General features: G+C 49.5%; 1 protein-coding gene across 5 annotated transcripts in view; it reads right to left on the bottom strand.

Moving 5' to 3' along the window:
* The window catches only part of PIWIL4 (piwi like RNA-mediated gene silencing 4), a 105,650-nt gene extending 87,663 nt beyond the window's left edge, over positions 1–17,987 (bottom strand). The window contains exon 1 of one of the 5 annotated variants that reach the window (XM_069969639.1): positions 17,887–17,987. In XM_069969639.1, coding sequence (XP_069825740.1) covers positions 17,887–17,926 — 40 coding nt within the window. In that variant the 5' untranslated portion in view covers positions 17,927–17,987. Of the gene's footprint in view, positions 1–17,357; positions 17,388–17,612 lie in introns of those variants that run through there. The other 4 variants (XM_069969641.1, XM_069969642.1, XM_069969640.1 and 1 more) reach the window with 4 other exon arrangements.
* Between the last annotated feature and the right edge of the window lie 3,465 nt (positions 17,988–21,452).

Below are 21,452 nucleotides of genomic sequence, written 5' to 3' on the forward strand. Positions count from 1 at the left end.
AATGGAAGATCCGTCTGTTAGCGGGGTCCAGGAGCGGGTCGAAGCACTGCGCAGGCACCAGGACGGGTAAGTATAACTTCTTTATTATGTTCATCCCATGGAAAGGATTTTCAAAAAGGGTCCAAAAAAAACTCACAGAGGGAAATCTGTGGACTACACTATGGACAACACTAATGCTGCGATTACACGAAACGATAATTTGTATGATTATCGATGTCGGAGTAACCATGTTTTTTCATAACGATCAGCGTTTAGACGGTACGATATATCGTACGGAAAATTCCTTTTTATGATCGTTTTAGCCTATCTCACACATTGGTTAAATCGGCGAACGACAGTTCACACGGAACGATCTGCGAATTTTTCGAACGATCAACGATGATTTGAGAACATGTTCAAAGATCAAAATGAACGATTTCTCGCTCGTCGTTTGATCGTTTGCAGCGTTTACACGTACGATTATCGTTCGAATTAGATCGTTATCGCGCAAATTCGCACGATAATCGTTCCGTATAAACGCAGCATAACGGGGACCTGTCATCACTCCTGACCTGTCTTAGTAAATCCTCGTATTCCCAGTGAAATAACGATTCTAGATCACCTGCTCTTATAGCTCTGTGATCTGTGCCGATCCTCTGTTATTCTTACGTCACTGTCTGACACCACTAGGCAGTCCTGGTGGCTTATCCTATTGGTCCTATTAGACAAAGCGTTTTTAAACGATTGACGATGAACAACGGCACACAAGAGTTACCCGAGATCGTTCCCCATGTTACATAGAACGATAGTTGTTACTTATGATGGCTACAACAATCGTTTACCCCATCTGACTCCAGCAAATGAAGGAACGATGTGAAATTATGGTCCTTTTACACTGAGCGATAATTCGCCCAATCAATCGTTAAACAATTTTGAAGCAACAATTTGGTTTTCATAACGATCAGCGTTTAGACAAATGAATCGTTAGAAAAATAGTTAGAGAAATCGCTTAAGCCCATCTCACACATAGGGTAAATCTTTGAAAGACTGTTTACACGAAGCGATCTGTGAATTTTTAGCGAACGACCAACAACGATTTGAGGACATGTTGAAAGATCACGATGAATGATTTCTCGCTCGTCGATTGATCATTTGCTGCATTTACACGAGCCGATTATCGCTCAAATGCGATGGTTTTTGAGAAAATACGAACGATAATTGTAAACGCACCATTACACTGAACCATTAGTGAACGAATGCGGAATTACAGCGAACGATTAACGATGTTTTTGGTGTCAGTGATGAATGATCGTTTAAATTCAAACACTATAACGATAATGTGCACGATAATCGTCCTGTGTAATAGGGCCCTTAGCCGAAGGCTATTTAAATAACCAGCACTCCCTCCCTTTGACTGCAACACAACCAGCACTGATCTCAGGCAGGGAGACTGAACCTCCGGCTCTCAAGTTGTTGTAAAACTACAATTCCCAGCATGCCTGGGCAACCAAAGGTTTAGCTGACTTAAAGGGATACTCCGGCGAAAATCTTTTTTTTTTTTTTTTTTTCAAATCAACTGGTTTCAGAAAGTTATATAGATTTGTAACTTGCACCTACAGTATTTAAAATTCTCAAGTCTTCTAGTACTTATTAGCTGCTGTATGTCTTGCAGGAAATTATGTTTATTTTCCAGTCTGACACAGTGCTCTCTGCTGTCTATGTCAGGAACTGTCCAGAGCAGCAGCAAATCCCCATAGAAAACCTCTCCTGCTCTGGACTCTTCCTGATATGGACAGAGGTGGCAGCAGAGAGCACTGTGTCAGACTAATAATAATACAGCACTTCCTGTAGAGCATACAGCAGCGGATAGGTACTGAAAGGCTCGAGATTTTTAAATACAAGTAAATCACAAATCTGTATAACTTTCTGAAACCAGTTATTTAAGGCTGGGTTCACACAGCGTTTTTGCAATCCGTTTTTTTCTATCCGTATTTTGCAAAAAAAAACGGATGAAAAACGGATGAAAAAAACGGATGCATTTGTGTGCATCAGTTTTGATCCGTTTTTCCATTGACTTCCATTGTAAAAAAAAACGGATCAAAACGGATCCGTTTTTTTAAAGGACACAAAAGTAGTGTCAGCTACGTTTTTGTGTCCGTCAAAAAAAACGGATTAGTTTTGATCCGTTTATTTTTACAATGGAAGTCAATGGAAAAACGGATCAAAACTGATGCATACAAAGCATCCCTTTTTTCATCCGTTTTTTGCAAAAAACGGATTGCAAAAACTCAGTGTGAACCCAGTCTAAATGAAATCTGCTGCGGATCTGCTGCAGATCCGCTGCGGATCCGCAGCAGAAAATCAGCTGCGGATCCGGTAAGTGTGAACGTACCCTTAAGGACATTCGAGATTCGTGAATTTCGAAAATTTCCCCCATGCATCTGAATGGGATTGTTTCAGCAATGTGGCGGGATTTCAGCAAAAAGACATGAATTGATCAGATTATCAGTCGGAGAACCGTCCACAACAAATCCGTATCATTTCAAAAAAAGGTTCTGCCCGCTGTTGGCAATGTGGCGCCCGCTCCTCGTACCCTTGAGCCCGTCCGCTCGATGTGATTTCTCTCTTCATTAATGGCCTCTCCCCTCATTGACTCCCTATAATACATTTTATGCGAGTCACTTACCGGCGCTGTCATGCGGCTGTTTTGTTTAGTGCCGCCATAATGATTTTATTGTAGCGTGGGTACGGTGTGTTCTTGTCTACCCCCTGCGCCCGTCTCATCCGGCTGTGACAGCTTTACGGCCCGGCCGCCGCGCTCTGATTTAACAATGTAGTTCCGTCGTTTCATGATGTACTTACCACAAGGATAAATTGCAATGACAATATCACTCAGGATAATAAATCAAAGTTACATTTATTTTCATCCCCCCCGAACGGTTTTATCAGAAGAAACGCAGATCTGTTTCTGGGAGATAGTGGTGCTCAAGGAGCCGGAACTGTACAACATTACATGGAGGGGAAAGAAGAAACTCGAGGAGAGAAAGGGTGATTATTCTTAGCTCTTTTTACTTTTCTTCTTAAAGGGGAAGAGGGACTGACCCCTCCCCCCTTCTGATCATCGAAGAAGATAGAACCCACTTAAAGGAGAAGAAACTGGATGTGAAATGTATTGCCAAAGTCCTGTATGAGAGATAGAGACTGACTAATTTTCAGAATTTTGATAACCTGTTGTCCTTGGTTACGACCCACTAAGGCAGGTCGAGCACGCTCAGTTCAACAGTAATTTCCAGGAAGTGAGTCTCCACTGGGCCTGCAAGCAAAAGGGATTGTGGGAAAAAGAGTGCACTGTTGCATGGCAACTACATGCACGGTCACAGGCTGGTCCGCCTCCAGTGCTTCAGGACGGCTGGTGCTTAGTAATATACAGGCTCCGCGCGCTGGAACTGGGACGTGGTTCAAAAAAAACCTTCACTTTAAAGGGGTTATCCAGCTCTACAAAAACATGGCCACTTTCTTCCAGAGAAAGCACCACTCTTGTCTCCAGTTCAGGTGCGGTTTGCAATTAAGCTCCATTCACTTCAATGGAAATGAGTTACAAAACCTGCACCCAAACCGGAGACAAAAGTGGGGCTGTCTCTGGAAGAAAGTGGCCATTCTTGTGTAGCGCTGGATAACCCCAATGAAGAAACCAGCAAGAGATGAAATCCATGGGGGAGAAAAACAGGGATATAGGTTACTTTACCTAAAACAGCAGATTTGTCCTCATTTACATATATCTATGTGATATAAATCTAATTTTACCATCTTCACCTCAGGGCACAACCCTTTAAAGGGTTATTCTAAGATAAAATAACCTGTCCCCCACCCCTCGGCGATCTCCAAATCGGGCCCCTGACTCCTTTCTTTTGAATACAGCCGCAGGTATGGAGCCGCCAGAGAGAGCGATGTACAGAACTCCCCTCTTTCTGACGGCTCCATAAGAATAAATAGAGCCGCGGGTCATGTGCAGTACCTGCGGCTAAATTCAAATTCAAAACGGGGGGGAGGGGGCGGCGGTTTATTACAGATAACGCAAAACTACTATTTATTCTGGTAAAACAGTGTCAACCATTACAGTATCGAGCAGACCCCTGGGTGGGTGGACACAAGATCCTATATTGTAAGGCTTATTTTCTTATTTTTGCTGCGTAGATTAGGGCAGAATAGGAAGAGGTCAGAGGTCATCCTCTGTGTTTTAAAGTGTCTTTTTTTTTGCAGAAATCAATAGTCCAGGCGATTTTAAGAAACTTTGTAATTGGGTTTATTAGCTGAAAAATGCATTTTTATCATGAAAAAGCAGTTTGAAGCTCTCCCCCCTGTCTTCATGGTTGTCTATGACCTCTCTGACCTCTGAATACCGGCTTTCACACAGTTCCCACTGTGTAATCCTTTGTTCTCTGCTCTCTGCTTGCGACTAATCTCCCTCCTCCCCCCTCCCCTCTTCATAGATTTGACAGGGATCGACTGATGTTAAAGAGTCGAGATATCCTGGTAATGAGCAGTGGATAAGAGAGAGGAGGGAGGGGGAGTCTTTTTGAATGGAGATAATGGCAGATTTGCCTAATAAACCCAATTACAACTTTTCTTAAAATCACCTGGACTATTGATTTTTTGCAGAAAGAAAAACACAGTGATACTTTAAAGTGTCACTGTTGTGAAATTAATTTTTGCATAAATCAATAATACAGGCGATTTTAAGAAACTTTGTAATTGGGTTTATTAGCCGAAAAATGCATTTTTATCATGAAAAAGCAGTATGAAGCTCCCCCCCCCCCCCCCCCCCGTCTTCATTGTTCTCCGATGGAGAGAGGTAAATAAAAGACCAAAACAGGACAACAAAGAGTTAATCTACAAATACCTCACACTTTATCTCCTCTGAATGTCACCACTGACCTCTCTGAGCTCTGATTACAGCTGTCACCCAGCTCCCTGCCTGTAATCCTCTATTATCTGCTTTCTGCTGTCTGCTAACTCCCTCCTCCCCCCTCCCCTCTCTATAGAACAGACTGGGTTGTGTCTGATGCAACAAGTCACAATTTCCTGATTTTTTGCAGTGGATGGAAAAGAGGAGAGGAGGGGGGGACCTGGGAAAAGGCTTTTTAAATGCAGAAAATGGCATATTTGGCTAATAAACCCAATTACAAAGTTTCTTAAAATCGCCTGGACTATTGATTTCTGAAAAAAATAATAATAATACGACAGTGACTCTTTGAAGTTTTTTTTAATCTTGTAAAGTTGGGTACAAAGATATTGATGGTATTATGGACAGACTATCTGATAGACACTTCGGGCGAGTGATACTGATGGCTCCATATTGAGGATTTTAGTCCCATGTACTGTACTGATCTCATCACCCCCTCCTCCAGATACCGGACACTACACGTCTCATCCCATCCTCCTCCAGATACCGGACACTACATGTCTCATCCCATCCTCCTCCAGATACCGGACACTACAAGTCCCATCCCATCCTCCTCCAGATACCGGACACTACACGTCTCATCCCATCCTCCTCCAGATACCGGACACTACAAGTCCCATCACCCCCTCCTCCAGATACCGGACACTACAAGTCCCATCACCTCCTCCTCCAGATACCGGACACTACAAGTCCCATCCCATCCTCCTCCAGATACCGGACACTACAAGTCCCATCCTCCTCCAGATACCGGACACTACAAGTCCCATCACCCCCTCCTCCAGATACCGGACACTACAAGTCCCATCCCATCCTCCTCCAGATACCGGACACTACAAGTCCCATCACATTCTCGTCCAGATACCGGACACTACAAGTCTCATCCTCCTCCAGATACCGGACACTACAAGTCCCATCCCATCCTCCTCCAGATACCGGACACTACAAGTCTCATCACCTCCTCCACCAGATACCGGACACTACAAGTCCCATCCCATCCTCCTCCAGATACCGGACACTACAAGTCCCATCACCCCCTCCTCCAGATACCGGACACTACAAGTCCCATCCTCCTCCACATACCGGACACTACAAGTCCCATCCTATCCTCCTCCACTTACCGGACACTACAAGTCCCATCCTCCTCCAGATACCGGACACTACGAGTCCCATCCCATCCTCCTCCAGATACCGGACACTACAAGTCCCATCCCATCCTCCTCCAGATATCGGACACTACAAGTCTCATCCTCCGCCAGATACCGGACACTACGAGTCCCATCCCATCCTCCTCCAGATATCGGACACTACAAGTCTCATCCTCCGCCAGATACCGGACACTACAAGTCCCATCACCCCCTCCTCCAGATAGCGGACACTACAAGTCCCATCACCTCCTCCATCAGATACCGGACACTACAAGTCCCATCCTCCTCCAGATACCGGACACTACAAGTCCCATCCTCCTCCAGATACCGGACACTACAAGTCCCATCCCATCCTCCTCCAGATACCGGACACTACAAGTCCCATCCTCCTCCAGATACCGGAAACTACAACTCCCATCACCCCCTCCTCCAGATACCGGACACTACAAGTCCCATCACCCCCTCCTCCAGACACCGGACACTACAAGTCCCATCACCCCCTCCATCAAATACCGGACACTACAAGTCCCATCCTCCTCCAGATAGCGGACACTACAAGTCCCATCACCTCCTCCATCAGATACCGGACACTACAAGTCCCATCCTCCTCCAGATACCGGACACTACAAGTCCCATCACCTCCTCCAGATACCGGAAACTACAAGTCCCATCACCCCCTCCCCCAGATACCGGACACTACAAGTCCCATCCTCCTCCAGATACCGGACACTACAAGTCCCATCCTCCTCCAGATACCGGACACTACAAGTCCCATCCCATCCTCCTCCAGATACCGGACACTACAAGTCCCATCACCGCCTCGATCAGATACCGGACACTACAAGTGTCATCCTCCTCCAGATACCGGACACTACAAGTCCCATCCTCCTCCAGATACCGGACACTACAAGTCCCATCCCATCCTCCTCCAGATACCGGACACTACAAGTCCCATCACCGCCTCGATCAGATACCGGACACTACAAGTGTCATCCTCCTCCAGATACCGGACACTACAAGTCCCATCACCTCCTCCTACAGATACCGGACACTACAAGTCCCATCACCCCCTCCTCCAGATACCGGACACTACAAGTCCCATCCCATCCTCCAGATACCGGACACTACAAGTCCCATCACCCCCTCCTCCAGATACCGGACACTACAAGTCCCATCACCCGCTCCTCCAGATACCGGACACTACAAGTCCCATCACCCCCTCCTCCAGATACCGGACACTACAAGTCCCATCCTCCTCCAGATACCGGACACTACAAGTCCCATCACCCCCTCCTCCAGATACCGGACACTACAAGTCCCATCCCATCCTCCTCCAGATACCGGATACTACAAGTCCCATCACCTCCTCCTCCAGATACCGGACACTACAAGTCCCATCACCTCCTCCATCAGATACCGGACACTACAAGTCAAAACCCATCCTCCTCCAGATACCGGACAGTACAAGTCCCATCCTCCTCCAGATACCAGACACTACAAGTCTCATCCTCCTCCAGATACCGGACACTAGAAGTCTCATCCTCCTCCAGATACCGGACACTACAAGTCTCATTCTCCTCCAGATACCGGACACTACAAGTCCCATCACCCCCTCCTCCAGATACCGGATAGTATAAGTCCCATCACCCCCTCCTCCAGATACCGGACACTACAAGTCCCATCACCCCCTCCTCCAGATACCGGACACTACAAGTCCCATCACCTACTCAAGATACCGGACACTACAAGTCCCATCACCTCCTCCAGATACCGGACACTACAAGTCCCATCCCATCCTCCTCCAGATACAGGACACTACAAGTCCCATCCCGTCCTCCTCCAGATACCGGACACTACAAGTCCCATCACCTCCTCCTCCAGATTCTGGACACTACAAGTCCCATCACCTCCTCCTCCAGATTCTGGACACTACAAGTCCCATCACCTCCTCCATCAGATAACGGACACTACAAATCTGATCCCATCCTCCTCCAGATACCGGACAGTACAAGTCCCATCCTCCTCCAAATACCGGACACTACAAGTCCCATCCTCCTCCAGATACTGGACACTACAAGTCCCATCCTCCTCCAGATACCGGACACTACAAGTCCCATCACCCCCTCCTCCAGATACCGGACACTACAAGTCCCATCACCCCCTCCTCCAGATATCGGACACTACAAGTCCCATCCTCCTCCAGATACCGGACACTACAAGTCCCATCCTCCTCCAGATACCAGACACTACAAGTCTCATCCCATCCTCCTCCAGATACCGGACACTACAAGTCCCATCACCCCCTCCTCCAGATACCGGAAACTAAAAGTCCCATCACCCCCTCCACCAGATACCGGACACTACAAGTCCCATCCCCCTCCAGATACCGGACACTACAAGTCCCATCACCTCCTCCTCCAGATACCGGACACTACAAGTCCCATTACCCCCTCCTCCAGATACCGGACACTTCAAGTCCCATCACCCCCTCCTCCAGATACCGGACACTACAAGTCCCATCCCATCCTCCTCCAGATACCGGACACTACATGTCCCATCACCTCCTCCTCCAGATACCGGACACTACAAGTCCCATCCCATCCTACTCCAGATATCGGACACTACAAGTCTCATCCTCCGCCAGATACCGGACACTACAAGTCCCATCACATTCTCGTCCAGATACCGGACACTACAAGTCTCATCCTCCTCCAGATACCGGACACTAGAAGTCTCATCCTCCTCCAGATACCGGACACTACAAGTCTCATCCTCCTCCAGATACCGGACACTAGAAGTCCCATCCTCCTCCAGATACCAGACACTACAAGTCTCATCCTCCTCCAGATACCGGACACTAGAAGTCTCATCCTCCTCCAGATACCGGACACTACAAGTCTCATCCTCCTCCAGATACCGGACACTACAAGTCCCATCACCCCCTCCTCCAGATACCGGACACTACAAGTCCCATCACCCCCTACTCCAGATACCGGACACTACAAGTCCCATCCTCCTCCAGATACCGGACACTACAAGTCCCATCCCATCCTCCTCCAGATACAGGACACTACAAGTCCCATCCCATCCTCCTCCAGATACCGGACACTACAAGTCCCATCCTCCTCCTCCAGATACCGGACACTACAAGTCCCATCACCTCCTCCATCAGATACCGGACACTACAAGTCTGATCCCATCCTCCTCCAGATACCGGACAGTACAAGTCCCATCCTCCTCCAAATACCGGACACTACAAGTCCCATCCTCCTCCAGATACCGGACACTACAAGTCCCATCCTCCTCCAGATACCAGACACTACAAGTCTCATCCCATCCTCCTCCAGATACCGGACACTACAAGTCCCATCACCCCCTCCTCCAGATACCGGAAACTAAAAGTCCCATCACCCCCTCCTCCAGATACCGGACACTACAAGTCCCATCACCTCCTCCTCCAGATACCGGACACTACAAGTCCCATCACCTCCTCCTCCACATACCGGACACTACAAGTCCCATCCTCCTCCACATACCGGACACTACAAGTCCCATCAAATCCTCCTCCAGATACCGGACACTACAAGTCCCATCACATTCTCGTCCAGATACCGGACACTACAAGTCTCATCCCATCCTACTGCAGATATCGGACACTACAAGTCTCATCCTCCGCCAGATACCGGACACTACAAGTCCCATCACATTCTCGTCCAGATACCGGACACTACAAGTCTCATCCTCCTCCAGATACCGGACACTACAAGTCCCATCACCCCCTCCTCCAGATAGTGGACACTACAAGTCCCATCACCTCCTCCATCAGATACCGGACACTACAAGTCCCATCCTCCTCCAGATACCGGACACTACAAGTCCCATCCCATCCTCCTCCAGATACCGGACACTACAAGTCCCATCCCATCCTCCTCCAGATACCGGACACTACAAGTCCCATCCTCCTCCAGATACCGGAAACTACAAGTCCCATCACCCCCTCCTCCAGATACGGGACACTACAAGTCCCATTACCCCCTCCTCCAGACACCGGACACTACAAGTCCCATCACCCCCTCCATCAGATACCGGACACTACAAGTCCCATCCTCCTCCAGATAGCGGACACTACAAGTCCCATAACCTCCTCCATCAGATACCGGACACTACAAGTCCCATCCTCCTCCAGATACCGGACACTACAAGTCCCATCACCTCCTCCAGATACCGGAAACTACAAGTCCCATCACCCCCTCCTCCAGATACCGGACACTACAAGTCCCATCCCATCCTCCTCCAGATACCAGACACTACAAGTCCCATCCTCCTCCAGATACCGGACACTACAAGTCCCATCCTCCTCCAGATACCGGACACTACAAGTCCCATCCCATCCTCCTCCAGATACCGGACACTACAAGTCCCATCACCTCCTCCATCAGATACCGGACACTACAAGTGTCATCCTCCTCCAGATACCGGACACTACAAGTCCCATCACCTCCTCCTCCAGATACCGGACACTACAAGTCCCATCACCCCCTCCTCCAGATACCGGACACTACAAGTCCCATCACCCCCTCCTCCAGATACCGGACACTACAAGTCCCATCACCCCCTCCTCCAGATACCGGACACTACAAGTCCCATCCTCCTCCAGATACCGGACACTACAAGTCCCATCCTCCTCCAGATACCGGACACTACAAGTCCCATCACCCCCTCCTCCAGATACCGGACACTACAAGTCCCATCCCATCCTCCTCCAGATACCGGACACTACAAGTCCCATCACCTCCTCCTCCAGATACCGGACACTACAAGTCCCATCACCCCCTCCTCCAGATACCGGACAGTACAAGTCCCATCCTCCTCCAGATACCAGACACTACAAGTCTCATCCTCCTCCAGATACCGGACACTACAAGTCTCATCCCCCTCCAGATACCGGACACTACAAGTCCCATCACCCCCTCCTCCAGATACCGGACACTACAAGTCCCATCACCCCCTCCTCCAGATACCGGACACTACAAGTCCCATCCCATCCTCCTCCAGATACCGGACACTACAAGTCCCATCACCTCCTCCATCAGATACCGGACACTACAAGTGTCATCCTCCTCCAGATACCGGACACTACAAGTCCCATCACCTCCTCCTCCAGATACCGGACACTACAAGTCCCATCACCCCCTCCTCCAGATACCGGACACTACAAGTCCCATCACCCCCTCCTCCAGATACCGGACACTACAAGTCCCATCACCCCCTCCTCCAGATACCGGACACTACAAGTCCCATCCTCCTCCAGATACCGGACACTACAAGTCCCATCCTCCTCCAGATACCGGACACTACAAGTCCCATCACCCCCTCCTCCAGATACCGGACACTACAAGTCCCATCCCATCCTCCTCCAGATACCGGACACTACAAGTCCCATCACCTCCTCCTCCAGATACCGGACACTACAAGTCCCATCACCCCCTCCTCCAGATACCGGACAGTACAAGTCCCATCCTCCTCCAGATACCAGACACTACAAGTCTCATCCTCCTCCAGATACCGGACACTACAAGTCTCATCCCCCTCCAGATACCGGACACTACAAGTCCCATCACCCCCTCCTCCAGATACCGGACACTACAAGTCCCATCACCCCCTCCACCAGATTCTGGACACTACAAGTCCCATCCTCCTCCCGATACCGGACACTACAAGTCCCATCCTCCTCCAGATACCAGACACTACATGTCTCATCCCATCCTCCTCCAGATACCGGACACTACAAGTCCCATCACCCCCTCCTCCAGATACCGGACACTACAAGTCCCATCCCATCCTCCTCCAGATACCGCACACTACAAGTCCCATCCCATCCTCCTCCAGATACCGGACACTACAAGTCCCATCCCATCCTCCTCCAGATACCGGACACTACAAGTCCCATCACCTCCTCCTCCAGATACCAGACACTACAAGTCCCATCACCCCCTCCTCCAGATACCGGACACTACAAGTCCCATCACCCCCTCCTCCAGATACCGGACACTACAAGTCCCATCCTCCTCCAGATACCGGACACTACAAGTCCCATCACCTCCTCCTCCAGATACCGGACACTACAAGTCCCATCCTCCTCCAGATACCGGACACTACAAGTCCATCACCTCCTCCTCCAGATACCGGACACTACAAGTCCCATCACCCCCTCCTCCAGATACCGGACACTTCAAGTCCCATCCTCCTCCAGATACCAGACACTACAAGTCCCATCACCTCCTCCAGATACCGGACACTACAAGTCCCATCACCCCCTCCTCCAGATACCGGACACTACAAGTCCCATCCTCCTCCAGATACCAGACACTACAAGTCCCATTCTCCTCCTCCAGATACCGGACACTACAAGTCCCATCCTCCTCCAGATACCGGACACTACAAGTCCCATCACCCCCTCCTCCAGATACCGGACAGTACAAGTCCCATCACCCCCTCCTCCAGATACCGGACACTACAAGTCCCATCACATTCTCCTCCAGATACCGGACACTACAAGTCCCATCACCTCCTCCTCCAGATACCGGACAGTACAAGTCCCATCCTCCTCCAGATACCAGACACTACAAGTCCCATCACCCCCTCCTCCAGATACCGAACACTACAAGTCCCATCACCTCCTCCTCCAGATACCGAACACTACAAGTCCCATCACCTCCTCCTCCAGATACCGGACACTACAAGTCCCATCACCTCCTCCATCAGATACCGGACACTACAAGTCTCATCCCATCCTCCTCCAGATACCGGACACTACAAGTCCCATCACCTCCTCCTCCAGATACCGCACACTACAAGTCCCATCACCCCCTCCACCAGATACCGGACACTACAAGTCCCATCACCTCCTCCTCCAGATACCGGACACTACAAGTCCCATCACCCCCTCCTCCAGATACCGGACACTACAAGTCCCATCCTCCTCCTCCAGATACCGGACACTACAAGTCCCATCCCATCCTCCTCCAGATACCGGACACTACAAGTCCCATCATCCCCTCCTCCAGATACCGGACACTACAAGTCCCATCCCATCCTTCTCCAGATACCAGACACTACAAGTCCCATCCTCCTCCAGATACCAGAAACTACAAGTCCCATCACCCCCTCCTCCAGATACCGGACACTACAAGTCCCATCCTCCTCCAGATACCGGACACTACAAGTCCCATCACCCCCTCCTCCACATACCGGACACTACGAGTCCCATCCCATCCTCCTCCAGATACCGGACACTACAAGTCTCATCCTCCGCCAGATACCGGACACTACAAGTCCCATCCCATCCTCCTCCAGATACCAGACACTACAAGTCCCATCACCCCCTCCTCCAGATACCGGACACTACAAGTCTCATCCTCCTCCAGATACCGGACACTACAAGTCCCATCCCATCCTCCTCCAGATACCAGACACTACAAGTCCCATCCCATCCTCCTCCAGATACTGGACACTACAAGTCCCATCACCCCCTTCTCCAGATACCGGACACTACAAGTCCCATCACCCCCTCCTCCATATACCGGACACTACAAGTCCCATCCTCCTCCAGATACCGCACACTACAAGTCCCATCCCATCCTCCTCCAGATACCAGACACTACAAGTCCCATCCCATCCTCCTCCAGATACCGGACACTACAAGTCCCATCACCCCCTCCTCCAGATACCGGACACTACAAGTCCCATCCTCCTCCAGATACCGGACACTACAAGTCCATCACCTCCTCCTCCAGATACCGGACACTACAAGTCCCATCACCCCCTCCTCCAGATACCGGACACTACAAGTCCCATCACCCCCTCCTCCAGATACCGGACACTACAAGTCCCATCCTCCTCTAGATACCAGACACTACAAGTCCCATCACCTCCTCCAGATACCGGACACTACAAGTCCCATCACCCACTCCTCCAGATACCGGACAGTACAAGTCCCATCCTCCTCCAGATAAAAGACACTACAAGTCCCATCCTCCTCCTCCAGATACCGGACACTACAAGTCCCATCCTCCTCCAGATACCGGACACTACAAGTCCCATAACCCCCTCCTCCAGATACCGGACACTACAAGTCCCATCTTCCTCCAGATACCGGACACTACAAGTCCCATCACCTCCTCCTCCAGATACCGGACACTACAAGTCTCATCCCATCCTCCTCCAGATACCGGACACTACAAGTCTCATCCCATCCTCCTCCAGATACCGGACACTACAAGTCCCATCACCTCCTCCTCCAGATACCGGACACTACAAGTCCCATCACCCCCTCCTCCACATACCGGACACTACAAGTCCCATCACCTCCTCCTCCAGATACCGGACACTACAAGTCCCATCACCCCCTCCTCCAAATACCGGACACTACAAGTCCCATCACCCCCTCCTCCAGATACCGGACACTACAAGTCCCATCCTCCTCCAGATACCGGACACTACAAGTCCCATCCCATCCTCCTCCAGATACCGGACACTACAAGTCCCATCCTCCTCCAGATACCGGACACTACAAGTCCCATCCCATCCTCCTCCAGATACCGGACACTACAAGTCCCATCCTCCTCCAGATACTGGACACTACAAGTCCCATCCTCCTCCAGATACCGGACACTACAAGTCCCATCACCTCCTCCATCAGATACCGGACACTACAAGTCTCATCCCATCCTCCTCCAGATACCGGACACTACAAGTCCCATCCTCCTCCAGATACCGGACACTACAAGTCCCATCCTCCTCCAGATACCGGACACTACAAGTCCCATCACCTCCTCCATCAGATACCGGACACTACAAGTCTCATCCCATCCTCCTCCAGATACCGGACACTACAAGTCCCATCACCTCCTCCTCCAGATACCGAACACTACAAGTCCCATCACCTCCTCCATCAGATACCGGACACTACAAGTCCCATCACCCCCTCCTCCAGATACCGGACACTACAAGTCCCATCCTCCTCCAGATACCGGACACTACAAGTCCCATCCCATCCTCCTCCAGATACCGGACACTACAAGTCCCATCCTCCTCCAGATACCGGACACTACAAGTCTCATCCCATCCTCCTCCAGATACCGGACACTACAAGTCCCATCCCATCCTCCTCCAGATACCGGACACTACAAGTCCCATCCTCCTCCAGATACCGGACACTACAAGTCCCATCCTCCTCCAGATACCGGACACTACAAGTCCCATCACCTCCTCCATCAGATACCGGACACTACAAGTCTCATCCCATCCTCCTCCAGATACCGGACACTACAAGTCCCATCACCTCCTCCATCAGATACCGGACACTACAAGTCCCATCACCCCCTCCTCCACATACCGGACACTACAAGTCCCATCATCTCCTCCTCCAGATTCTGGACACTACAAGTCTCATCCTCCTCCAGATACCGGACACTACAAGTCCCATCCCATCCTCCTCCAGATACCGGACACTACAAGTCCCATCCTCCTCCAGATACCGGACACTACAAGTCCCATCCTCCTCCAGATACCGGACACTACAAGTCCCATCACCTCCTCCTCCAGATACCGGACACTACAAGTCCCATCACCCCCTCCTCCACATACCGGACACTACAAGTCCCATCACCTCCTCCTCCAGATACCGGACACTACAAGTCCCATCCTCTTCCAGATACCGGACACTACAAGTCCCATCACCCCCTCCTCCAGATACCGGACACTACAAGTCCCATCCTCCTCCAGATACCGGACACTACAAGTCCCATCCCATCCTCCTCCAGATACCGGACACTACAAGTCCCATCCTCCTCCAGATACCGGACACTACAAGTCCCATCCCATCCTCCTCCAGATACCGGACACTACAAGTCCCATCCTCCTCCAGATACCGGACACTACAAGTCTCATCCTCCGCCAGATACCAGACACTACAAGTCCCATCCTCCTCCAGATACCGGACACTACAAGTCTCATCCTCCGCCAGATACCCGACACTACAAGTCCCATCACCCCCTCCTCCACATACCGGACACTACAAGTCCCATCACCTCCTCCTCCAGATTCTGGACACTACAAGTCCCATCCTCCTCCAGATACCGGACACTACAAGTCCCATCCTCCTCCAGATACCGGACACTACAAGTCCCATCCTCCTCCAGATACCGGACACTACAAGTCCCATCCTCCTCCACATACCGGACACTACAAGTCCCATCCTCCTCCAGATACCGGACACTACAAGTCTCATCCTCCGCCAGATACCGGACACTACAAGTCCCATCACCTCATCCTCCAGATACCGGACACTACAAGTCCCATCACCCCCTCCTCCACATACCGGACACTACAAGTCCCATCACCCCCTCCTCCAGATACCGGACACTACAAGTCCCATCCTCCTCCAGATACCGGACACTACAAGTCCCATCCCATCCTCCTCCAGATACCGGACACTACAAGTCCCATCCTCCTCCAGATACCGGACACTACAAGTCCTATCCCATCCTCCTCCAGATACCGGACACTACAAGTCTCATCCTCCTCCAGATACCGGACACTACAAGTCCCATCACCCCCTCCTCCAGATACCGGACACTACAAGTCCCATCCTCCTCCAGATACCGGACACTACAAGTCCCATCCCATCCTCCTCCAGATACCGGACACTACAAGTCCCATCCTCCTCCAGATACCGGACACTACAAGTCTCATCCTCCGCCAGATACCGGACACTACAAGTCCCATCACCTCATCCTCCAGATACCGGACACTACAAGTCCCATCACCCCCTCCTCCACATACCGGACACTACAAGTCCCATCACCCCCTCCTCCAGATACCGGACACTACAAGTCCCATCCTCCTCCAGATACCGGACACTACAAGTCCCATCCTCCTCCAGATACCGGACACTACAAGTCCCATCACCTCCTCCAGATACCGGACACTACAAGTCCCATCCCATCCTCCTCCAGATACCGGACACTACAAGTCCCATCACCTCCTCCAGATACCGGACACTACAAGTCCCATCCCATCCTCCTCCAGATACAGGACACTACAAGTCCCATCCTCCTCCAGATACCGGACACTACAAGTCTCATATTCCTCCAGCAAGTGTGATAGTATATATAGTAATCAGAGGCCCCATGCCCATAATGTACAGTCACCTGTGGTTATATTATACCGAAGTACAGGAGTATAATAAGCAGATAATGTACAGTCACCTGTTGTATAACACACCGCGGTACAGGAGTATAAGTATAATAGAGAGACATACAGGAGTATAATAAGCAGATAATGTACAGTCACCTGTTGTATAACACACCGCGGTACAGGAGTATAAGTATAATAGAGAGACATACAGGAGTATAATAAGCAGATAATGTACAGTCACCTGTTGTATAACACACCGCGGTACAGGAGTATAAGTATAATAGAGAGACATACAAGAGTATAATAAGCAGATAATGTACAGTCACCTGTTGTATAACACACCGCGGTGCAGATAACGCAGGGCGCAGGTCACACTCACCGCCCCCGAGCTTCACTGTAGCCGCTCACACCGGGGAATGAGGCAAGAGCTCCCCTAGCGGTGACACGGTGCACAGCACAGACGGCTCTGGAGGGTTCTAGAATGTCGGGGGTGTGGTTGGGGGGAGGGGACCGAGAAAGACGCCATGATGGTTCCTATGGTTACATCCTTATAGGTAGTGACTAAAGACACCACCCATCCTTATAGTATAAAGGCCAGACTTGGACGTCCTGTACTGAGTCTTTCATGTAATTCATTCATCACATTGTCTTATAGGGAGATTCTCTTCTCTTTGGTGCAACCAATCACAGCTCAGCTTCTCCCATGGTAAAATGAAAGCTGCTCTGTGGTTGGTTGCTATGGGAGCTGTCAGTGGTTGCTATTGGCAACAAGGAGAGCCTTGGCAGATGATGCTTTTTATCTGTTTCCATTGTTTTATACCATTATTGGTGTAATCTTTCTGGTGGCCACGGAGCGAATACCCCGCCGGGTGCTTCACTCTGCCATATTGTGTGATGGCAGCAATCCTACCCTCTTTATCTTTTTACGCGTCTGAAGACATCTGAACAGTTATTTTATATGACACCAGTGCCTTAATATTGTTAAAACTAGCAGTATCTCCCCTTTAAGGAGTGACGGAGGCTCCGGAGTACCCCTTTAACTGAACACCAGAGATGTCAAAGGTGTTGATCAGTGGAAGTGTGGGTGTCCATACTCGGACCCATCGCTAGACTGAGCTGGGAGAAGCACCCACCTATGCACTTCACTCCCTGGCTCGCTGCCTTTTGACCAATTAAAACATTTCATATACTTTTTTTTTTAAAGTGACAGTCACTTTAAAATTAAAGGGGCACAAAAAGTTTTTTCCAAAAATCAAACATTTGTAAAGAAATACTGAGCTGCCCCGGCCTGTATAGAGGGCGCTCCGGGGAGGTGGTGGTGTATGGTTTTTGCATCCATTTATGCCACGTGCACGTGGTGGAGCCGTATACATGGCCGCCATAAAAGCCGTCTCCTTGACTCAGCAGGGTTTTATAATCAGCTCACGCTCCCTCCGGTAAATCACCGAGGTTCATCTCCGCAGATCAGAGGCGGGCGGCAGGCTCCGGCCCTCCATCTATTTCAGTCCATAACAAACCTAGGGGAAGCCGGACGATCCATCTGATAAACAGGCGGCACATGTACATATTTTACCAGCAGAAAAGAAAAAAATGAGCTCCTGCCTGTTCCCCCAGCAGCGAGTAATGCAAATGAACAGCGGCGGCTGCGGCGGCCATGGGAAATATGAAGGGGACAGCCGGTAGCTGTGAACATAAGTGCAATATAATCAGCCGGAGCGCCGCCACCACCGCCATCGCCTCATCTCTATGCACATAAACAATCACAGGAGCTCGCTCAAGTGCAAATCAGATTTTGTGAGAAAGCAGTCGCTATATATCAATGGTTTATGGAACAGATGTGCTACAACAACGGGCTCCGGGCCTAAACTTGTGCTTAAAGGGCAACTCTACTCACAGTAATAAAAAAATCTTTAAAGGCATACTCCCATCTCAGCTAATAAAGTTTTACTTGTAGGACTCGTCTACCTAAATATATATCAGTAGACTTGTCTCCTTCTCCTGATAGGCTGCTCTTTCTCTCCCATTGTTGACGACTCATTGTCTTGGTCACCGACCAACACTCTGCTCTAAAAGCAGTGGTCTGGCTGGTGTGTGTATATATAGGTGTAGTATGCATATTTTTAAATATATTATACAGTATATATACACATTATAGCTATATACACACACCAGCCAGACCACTGCTTTTAGAGCAGAGTGGTGGTCGGTAACCTAGACAACGAACTGTAAACAATGGGAGGGGTAGAGCTGACTGTCAGGAGAAGGTGGCAAGTTTGCTAAATGAATGTAATATAACAAGTATAATAATGTTAGCTGGGATGGGAATATCCCTTTAAATTATGTGATTTTCTATTAACCCTTTACTTTATATGTTCTTCTTCTCCTTATCTTCTACCACTCATAACGGTTTCATTTTTTGTTGTCATTTTTTATTTTACCATTTAGGCTATTGCTACTGCCCTGTATAATTCCAGAGGAGGCAGCAGAGAGCACTGTGTCAGACTGGAAAGAATATATCACTTTCTGCAGGACATACAGCAGCTGATAAGTACTGGAAGATTTTTAAATAGAAGTAAATTACAAATCCATATAACTTTACACCAGTTGATAAAAAAAAAAAAAAAAAACATTCTCCGGAGTTCCCCTTTAACCCTCCCAAGAACAAAATTCCAATACATCTTTCCCCAACATTATGTCACAGGAGAGTCTGAAAGCCCAATACACATTCATGAAATCCTGTGTAGATCCCGTTCCCTTACTATGAATGACGGACATGTCCGTGTAAGCAAGGTGACCCCCAGGATTGTTGCCGCGGGGGTCCAGTCCTCTTTGTATGCCTGTACTGTTTACTATTGACACACAGATCAATTACAGCGTCGATACAAAATCGGTGACACTGATCGCCCCTTATCTCAGTGACAGCAGCCCTGTCTATTGTCATGTCCATTGTATGTCAGTCTAGGCACGCACTCTATATACTGTATATGTATACACAGCGTATAGATCTAGGACCGGACACCACTCATTGCTGCAGTGTCAGCAGCACATTGGGGATGGAGACATAACGGGGTAGAGCGCTCATTGTCATAATGCGGATAATTAGAGGAAGTGACAATGCTAATGATAATTCCCCTCCGGCGCCATATTGCTGCGCCCCCGGGCAGGACAGTGATGTACAGCGCTGGGGACACGACAGCCCGTGTATTCCTGACAAATCTGACTAATTGCATTTCTAGAATACAGAGAGTGTTATACTGTCAGAAAAGCTTCTCCACCACATCAGGTCGCGTTACTGTTGGGAAAAGTGACAAGTGACTGGATGCCGAGCGACTCTCAGATAGGTTATTAATGTTTCATTGCTATGGGTTCCATACCTAGGACCTCACCCGCACACAGGCACAGCGCCATACATACAAATGTGCTTGCACCTGGTATTGCTGTTCATTTCTATGGAACACAGCTTCATGGCAACAGCGCCATTTAGCCCCTCCCACAGTGCCACTGTTGACCCCGCCCCTCTAAGACACCGTTGGCACATAGGCCCCGCCTCTTCAACGCCCTTTTGTATGGGCCGACCTAGAGGGGGTAGGGCCTAGACCTTTAGACGAGGATGGTCCAATGGTCAGCAAGGGTGTGGGGCCTATGTGCCTATGACATCATAGAGGGACAGGGCCAACAGTGGCGCTGTGGGCGGGGATAAGTGGTGCTGTTGCCATGAAGCCCCGCCCACTTTGCACAATCTGCAGTTGATAAAAAAAAATCACTTTTTACTGGAACAAGCACCATGACGTATGATATAAAATAAGGTATGAAAACTGCTAAAGTTACCCATTACACCTGTGTAGAGATGTCAGAATGCAAAAAGGGGGGGACAGTGTCACTTTAAAGGGAATGTGACATTAGAAAATGACATTGTTTAAATAAGGTTTTTATGTTAAACATTTAAAAAAAAATTGGTGAAATTTTTCAAATTTTATTTTATTTTTCTATCTATATTATAAAGTAATCTGGAAATCTTGCAGTTTTCATTCTCATCACTGGGGCTAAAACTAACCTGAGACTTCCTGTTGTGTCTGTGGAGGCTGCTGGAAAGTGATTTGTGCAGCATTGCAGCATCATGTGACACCAGTAGATAGAGGAGACAATAGCAGCTCCCTGTGGAATGA

Source organism: Dendropsophus ebraccatus, chromosome 5 (assembly GCF_027789765.1).
Source record: "Dendropsophus ebraccatus isolate aDenEbr1 chromosome 5, aDenEbr1.pat, whole genome shotgun sequence".
Lineage (NCBI taxonomy): Eukaryota > Metazoa > Chordata > Amphibia > Anura > Hylidae > Dendropsophus > Dendropsophus ebraccatus.